Below are 8,109 nucleotides of genomic sequence, written 5' to 3'. Positions count from 1 at the left end.
AATGTTACTGGTAGTAGTGCTTTGGGTCAACGCGAAAATAATAACGAGAATAGCGGAACGATGTGATCTAGTGGTAGGTTCGTGACACACTGGCTCTGTCAACTGTATGACAGGGCAACAGTTTATTTTTTGAATATTTGAATGTCAACTGTGACATGGTGTTGCCACAGTGAATACAGAAAGTATATTATTAAGGCGTAACTGAACATTCCGCCCACCAAAATACACTAGTATTTTGACTAAGCGAAAAAGAACAATGAAAGTGGAACGAGTACGATAATATTAAAACTAAACGAGGAATGGACAACACAAATGTAGCGCACTAAAGTGACTACGCAGGTAGTGGACACAGCTTGACCACAGGTCGTTTGTACAACCCTGTGGCAGTGCGCACAGTAACCACACGACAGATCCCGTCGGACCCGGGATGTGTATCGATAATGCGACCCAGTGGCCACTTCATTGGGCTCGTCTGCTCGTTCACAACGAGCACAAGTGCGCCAACTTCGACGTTAGGATGTCTGTCATGCCACTTCATCCGCTGCTGGAGAGTATGCATATACTCCTTCGACCATTTGTTCCAGAAGTCCTGGTGCATCTTCTGAAGCAACTTCCAGCGTTGGAGAGGGCTAACCCGAACGTCTGAGAAGTCTTCCTCAGGCACGACCGATAAGGGTTCCGTGGTGAGGAAATGACCCGGTGTCAAGGCCGACAGGTCGTTGGGATCAGTGCTGAGTGGAGTGAGTGGCCTTGAGTTGAGTAAAGCCTCGACTTGGGCTAAGATCGTCGAAAATTCCTCATATGTTAACCTTTGGTTCCCGACGACACGCGACAAGTGTGTTTTTACAGCCTTGATACCGGCCTCCGCGAGACCTGAAAAGTGAGGGCTGCCTGGCGGATTAAATTCGAATTTAATCTCGCTATGCGTAGCAGCATCTCCTACTAGACGTTGCAAAATGTTGCTCGCACCGACGAAATTCTTCCCCTGGTCGGACACCAATCTATTACACCGACCACGACGTGCGACGAAGCGTCGAAGCGCGGCGAGAAACGCGTCTGAGGACAGTTCAGTGACGAGCTCCGTGTGTATGGCCTTTGTCGAGGTGCAGACGAAGACGCAAATATAACCCTTGTAAGTTTTGTTTCCCCGTCCGCGACCCAGGGCTATGTCGAAAGGTCCTCCGAAGTCGACAGCAGCACTCAAGAACGCCTTGAGCTGAGCCACCCTATAAGATGGCAAATCACCCATGAAGGGCGCTGGAGCACCGAGTGGTCGGACACGGAAGCATTTCATGCATTTCGACGTGACTGCGTAGATAGCTCGCTTCGGGGACAGTATCCAGAAATGCTGCGATAGCAAATTCTGAAGCGTTTGGACGCCTGGATGCATGAAACGCTTATGATACTCGTCAATCAAAAGGGAGGTTAGCCGACTGTCGCGAGGTAGTAAAAGGGGATGTTTAACATCAAACTCGAGAGAGGTTCGCGACAGGCGTCCGCCCACCCTCAAGAGACCCGCGTCATCGAGGAATGGGGACAGTTTTTTGAATGACTTCGGGAGGGAGTTCGAAAGATTGTTCTTCACCTTCTCGATCTCCGAAGCAAAATGGCATTGTTGCACAAAGCCCACGAGAAACATTAGAGCCTGTTTTATTTCCAGGGGTGTTAAAGGGCCATCCAACAGGTTGTTAGACGTCCTTTTATTTCTCACGTTGTGCACGAAACGACGACAATATGCGAGGACACGTTGGAGTGTCCTCAGCGCCGAGAATTTGTTTATTAAGTTGTCAGTCCACGTCTCCTGCACTGAGACGGAGAGGACAATCACCTTGCGCTCTTCGTGTAGGACATCCACGTCGACTGACAACGTTGGTTTAGGCCAGTCAGACTTGTCCAGCACGAGCCAAGATGGACCCTTCCACCAGTTACTATGGTGGACCAGGTCGTCCGGCAAAAGCCCTCGCGACCCACAGTCGGCTGGATTGTCGCCAGTCCTAACGTGTCGCCAACAATCAGGAGGGATAATCTCCTGGATGTGACTTACCCGGTTAGCCACGAAGGTTTTCCACTTGGAGGGGCAAGACTTTATCCAAGTCAACGCAACGCTGGAATCAGACCATGCATAAACCTTATCGATTTTGTGGAGAGGCTCTAGAGCCTCTGCGACCGACGCTACTAAATCTGCAAGCAGAAGTGCGGCCAGCAATTCCAAACGTGGTATGGACAACTTACGAAGAGGGGCCACTTTAGATTTACCACAAACCAGCTGGACGTACCGCGTTCCGTTCTCACCCGACGTTCGAATGTAGATCACCGCGCAAAATCCTCGCTCTGAGGCATCGCAGAACCCGTGGACTTCGAGCGAGACAAAATCCTTGACCATTCGGCGCGGGACTGACACGGATCTCAACGAGGGCAGCTGCGCTTTGAACTCTTGCCAGTCGGAGGCAAGGTTCTCTGGCGCGTCGTCATCCCACGAGACACCTGAGACCCAGAGCAACTGCATAAGATATTTCGCGAAGAATGTTACTGGTGATAGGAGGCCTAGAGGGTCAAAGATCCGAGCAATCTCCGAGAGAATGGTACGTTTAGTGCACCGACGATCTTCGACAGCCACCTGAAAGGTAAAGTCGTCCCCTTGAGGTAACCACGAGAGGCCAAGAATTTTTAGGGAAATGTCCCCAATGGAGTTAAACTCCCGAAAGTTCTCAGAATACAGGTCTGAGGTGGGGACACCATCGAAGAACTCCTGTTGGTTCGACGTCCACTTCCGTAAATGGAAACCACCAGAAGCTAATATTGTCGACAACTCTGACCGAAGCCTCCGAGCTTCTTGAACAGAATCAGCTCCAGACACCACATCATCGACATAGATGTCGCGGTCTAGAACTGTTGAACCGGAAGGGTATTCTGCTACCGATTCCTTGGCCAATTGAGCGATTGTTCGGAGAGCTTGGTAAGGAGCGGACGAAACGCCGTATGTAACGGTCAGCAGTCGATAGTCCCGGACAGGCTCATTGACAGACGGACGCCAAAGGATACGCTGATATTCAGCATCTTCCGGGGACACTAAAATCTGCCTATACATTTGCTTGACGTCGGCCGTGAAGACAACACTATGCCAACGAAAACGAAGGAGCAAGTGGAAGATGTTGTTTTGCAGCTTCTGCCCTGGCAGTAGCGCGTCATTTAGCGAGATGCCTCGGCTGTCCTTGGCACTGGCATCAAATACGACCCGAAGAGGAGTGCTGGTCGACGAGGGCCTCAACACTCCATGATGGGGAATGTAGAAGAACTTCCCCACATCCACCTTCGGGGGGTCACATTCCTCAAGGTGGCGACAGCTTTCGTAGTCCTTCATAAAGGCTACATAATTTTTGTAAAAATCGGAGTTACTCAATAACTTCCGCTCTAACGAGGAAAATCTCTTAAGAGCGATGGTCCGAGAGCCCGAGAAAGTGGGTTTGTTGGAAGTGTCAGTAAAAGGTAGAGGAACGACAAATCTACCTTCTTCTGTGCGACGAAAGTTAGCGAGAAAATATTCCTCGCACAACTGATCCTCCTTCGACAAAATGACAGTGTTCGGGGAGCTGACATCTTCCAACTCCCAGAACTTCTTAATAGAGTCGTCAATTGACAACTTGCCCACGACCAGTTGACAGCTGTTGCCACGGAACCGAGACCGACAAATCTCCGTAGCACCGTCACCCGCGTCACCCATCAAAATCCACCCGAAAATGGTGTTTAGGGCAGTCGCCTGGCCAGGGGCCCCACGGATTAAACCGGGGCGCAACGAGGAAGCGAAAATGTTGACATTCAGGAGCAAGTCAACAGGCCCTGGAATGTGCCAATAGGGGTCGGCTAATTCCAAGCCCCTAATATGTTGCCATGAGGAGACATCAATCTGTTCCGTTGGCATTTCTGGACAGATTTTTGGCAACAAATAAGCCTCCAATGAAATAGAGATATCAGAACTTCCATGGCTTGGCGAAACGGTACATGACAATGTGCCACCGGGCCTAGCCTCCACTTCACCGATACCAGTCACAGAATGCTTCCCATATTCTGCCCGAAGACCAAGCTTTTGTGCACATGCTTCGCTTAAAAAGTTGCAACCACTGGCACAGTCAAGCAAAGCCCTTACCGCTACTAAGTCACCTTGGGCATTTCTCACCAAAACCTTGGCAGTTGAGAATAAAGAAGAAGCCGCAACATTACTTGCTACCATTGCCAGCGGACTTGATGTGTCTGATGGAGGTGGCGAGTTATTTACACCTACTGCCGGGGAAACAGGCACATTTGCCTTATTAAAATGTAACAGTGTATGATGGGAGAACCGACACTGCTCAGACCGCTGTTTTGACTTGCAGGTCTTGACAGAATGAGACCCCGACAAACACAGAATACACAACTTGTTCTCTTTAACACACTTGAATCGAGCAGCGGGGTCATATTTAAGAAAAGTTGGACATGATGTAAGGCTATGAGCCTGCCCACAGATCACACATATTGGAGCGGAGACTACTAAGGCCATTTTTGGCTTACTCGAAGACTTACTACTACTAGGCTGAGGAGTACTAGCAACAAATCCCATTGACCCAGCAGCATCTAGCGCTCGGTGTCGTCTTTCAATAAAATCCTGCAACTTACTATATTCTGGGATATCATCAGAGTCATGCTCCAGCTCAAACTGCTCCTTCGTGTTCCTATCCAACTTCGACCACAGTAATTGTAAAAGTAAGAAATTTTTGTCCGGCAAATCAAAACCCTTCAAAATCGATAAGTTTTCAGTAAAAACCCTATGAACCCGTTGTAAGTCACTAGCCCGAGACGCTTTCACTGGCTCACAATGTATAAGTTTGTCATAGTATGTAGTTGCAATTAATCTAATTTTATTATATTGCTTGTACAGCGCTTCATATGCAACCTTATAATTATCATCGGTCACAGGATAATTCTTTATAAGGTCGTACGCCTCATTCTGCACACTCGATAGCAAATAGTGTAACTTTTCTACAGGGGCAATGTCTGTTCGCTTATCTACTAACGAGTTAAACAATTGTATAAAGGTTACCCAATTTTCAATTTTACCATCGAAAGCTTTAATTTGTAATTTTGGCAACTTTGGCAAGACTGGCTGTGGTGCCCCCGAACCTGCCGAAGCCCCAGCGAAAGATTGCTTTCCATTCTGCAACCGCGATCTCACTGCCCTAACTTTCGAGTCGAACATCGCGGTATGGGAGCAAATCTCGCGGTGCTCGCTTCGCGGAGCATTGCTTAGAAGCCTTATTTGTGCTTCATGAAAGTTCTTTGCAATTGTACACAATTCATTCTCGTCACATAAAGCTAATTCCGAATCCGATAGCATCTGTAAATACTCTATTCTCATCACTTGATAGTCACGAGCAATCATTACCGTGTCTACACCATCCTCTTTCTCGACAGATTTATCACCGTGCGACATGTTAATAAACACAAAACACTGCGATTATTACACAAAAAAAAACTTCAAAACAAACTGCAATTCACTTAGCTTCATAGACATACAACATAACCTTAGCTTACACTTCAATGACTGACACTGACAGCTGACAGTTGATACTTGACAACTATCAAAAACGTTGCCAGCAATATTAACAAGTGACCGAATGATTTTATTAAAGCACCACTACACGACCAACTTTCTTGCTTACCCTCGAACTTTTTAATAAGTCTACCCTAAATTTTTAATGCAAAAGATGACAAAACAAATTTGAGTAAGCAACTATAAAACGAGAAACGACAAACCATAGGTACTTTATCAAACTATGCGGATCGAAGGCCAAAATGTTAATAGCGAGAGAGTGGACTGTAATTCGAAAAAGGGGGGCGATAGGGAATGAAATTTAGGGGTCGGTTGAGCAAGAAAGTTGTGTTGCGATGAAATTAAATTACTGAGTTGAGCTTGAGTGTAAAAGAACAGTGTAGGGCGAAGTTACCTTCCAGTCCGGGAGTTGTGGAGTGAAATCGTCGGTCGCCGCTGAAGACCGCTGGTTGCGATTCCGGCTGTCCTTTGTCGCAAGCTAGAAGTAAGCTTAGAACCGTTACCTTGAGTCATCCAACTTAGACCTCGGATTTTCCACTTCACGGATGTGCACGGCGTCCTTCGGCTACACAACACTGATACTAAATATGTGCTAATAATGTTACTGGTAGTAGTGCTTTGGGTCAACGCGAAAATAATAACGAGAATAGCGGAACGATGTGATCTAGTGGTAGGTTCGTGACACACTGGCTCTGTCAACTGTATGACAGGGCAACAGTTTATTTTTTGAATATTTGAATGTCAACTGTGACATGGTGTTACCACAGTGAATACAGAAAGTATATTATTAAGGCGTAACTGAACAGGCGTTATTCATAAATGCTCTACAAGCTTCAGTTTTCTATTTATTAATCATTTACCTGTCATTTTCATTTATGTATTTGTAAGAAAGAGATAAAATATAGTTTAACTAATTGAGGCTTGTAAAGTTTTATGAATGATTACCTCCAGAAGCGAATTACAAAAATAAGTACTTATTCTCATTTTTTTCCCTCGCCTAACCTATTTACCAAATGTATGATTTTAATCAGTATGAAGAGCGTTTCCATAGTGTATCATGGTACCGGAAGTGATGGATTGGCTTCCGGTACTCGGTCGGGAGTCCGGGACTTAATTGCCCGCACGGGACTCGTCTTAAACTAACACACGTCGGTCCATTTATTACCATTTAAGGCTGCAGTGCTGAATATCACGGCAGATAAAGCTGACAGCAGTCTTCTACTGCAATGCCTTAACGGGCGGGGGTGGCCACCTTGCAAAGTCTTTTCTATTCTTGGCCAGTCTTGTGAGCGTAGCCGTTGATGTTTGTCCATTTTGTGATGTTGTCGAGCCAGTTCATACTCCTTCCCCTTCCCCGTTTTCCCTCTATTTTCCTTCTCTTATAACTTTCAACAGCTTATTCAATTCAATTCAAATTATTTATTTGTGTTGGCAAGTACAAAAAGTGGCTGTGACAGAATCGGACAGACAGACGGACATGACGAATCTATAAGGGTTCCGTTTTTTGCCATTTGGCTACGGAACCCTAAAAAGTATGTGTGAATGCTATGTTCCGCCAACAGGCATACAACTTTGAAACTAGGTATAGGTACAAATACCAATTAAAATACATTGTTGCATGCAAATATACTTTACTAAATAAAATGAAATAAAATATTAATCTATTATACAAGAATATTAATAATTGTCAAATGTATTTGTATACCAAGTTCATAATGGCGCGTATTACAAATTCATAATTATTTATTAAATTCTATTCATATTTTTATGTCAATAAGTCATACATATAATACCATACAATTACTTACAGGCTAAATTAAAGTGTCAACGAAAAACTCTGGCAACGAATAATAGCAGAAGTTAATAATTTATTTAAGTCATTTTTAAACAAGTGCAGTGGTTCAATTCTTAGAGCTATAGAAATTTTTTTTAATCTTGCTCGCCAGAGAAAACACACTTTCACGCATTAGTGCAGTACGAGAAAATAGGTGAGCGCGGTAGATCTCTGTTAAATATTTGTCTCTTGTTTAAATAAAACCAAGTATTTTTTTTTTCCAGTTATACATGAATGAATGAATTTTATTTCATAAACATCAAATTACATAGATTTCCTTAAATTAGAAACTCTGCTTCCTAAATAGGTATAACCTGTACTTTAGGGTAAACAGCGCTCCTCCCCAAAAATTTAGTTGCAGGAGATGTTTTATTTATATAAATTTTAGGTAAAAATTTAAAAACTTTAGTATTATTAATACTGAGAAATTTAACTTATAAATCTAAACATGTGTATGTGTGTGTGTGTGTGTGTGTGTGTGTGTGTGTGTGTGTGTGTGTGTGTGTGTGTGTGTGTGTGTGTGTGTGTGTGTGTGTGTATGTATGTGTGTGTTTGTGTGTGTATGCAAAAAGTATACTTTTAATGTCTATGTAGATGTTCAAAATATGCAATATTTCTCCACTTAACTTTTGCTACTTATTCCTTTTTCTTCTTTATTCGTTTTAGGATCTCTATATTAGTCCATGATACT

The 8,109-nt window shown here is 44.4% G+C and overlaps 1 protein-coding gene across 1 annotated transcript; it reads right to left on the bottom strand.

The window, feature by feature from the left end:
• Positions 1 to 331: 331 nt before the first annotated feature.
• Positions 332 to 3,919, bottom strand: LOC133526615 (uncharacterized). The gene has a single exon (XM_061863308.1). It carries the CDS (start codon positions 3,917 to 3,919, stop codon positions 332 to 334), a length of 3,588 nt encoding a protein of 1,195 aa, XP_061719292.1.
• Positions 3,920 to 8,109: the final 4,190 nt, after the last annotated feature.

Source organism: Cydia pomonella, chromosome 16 (assembly GCF_033807575.1).
Source record: "Cydia pomonella isolate Wapato2018A chromosome 16, ilCydPomo1, whole genome shotgun sequence".
Taxonomy (NCBI): domain Eukaryota; kingdom Metazoa; phylum Arthropoda; class Insecta; order Lepidoptera; family Tortricidae; genus Cydia; species Cydia pomonella.
This window is presented reverse-complemented; position numbering and strand designations above follow the sequence as displayed.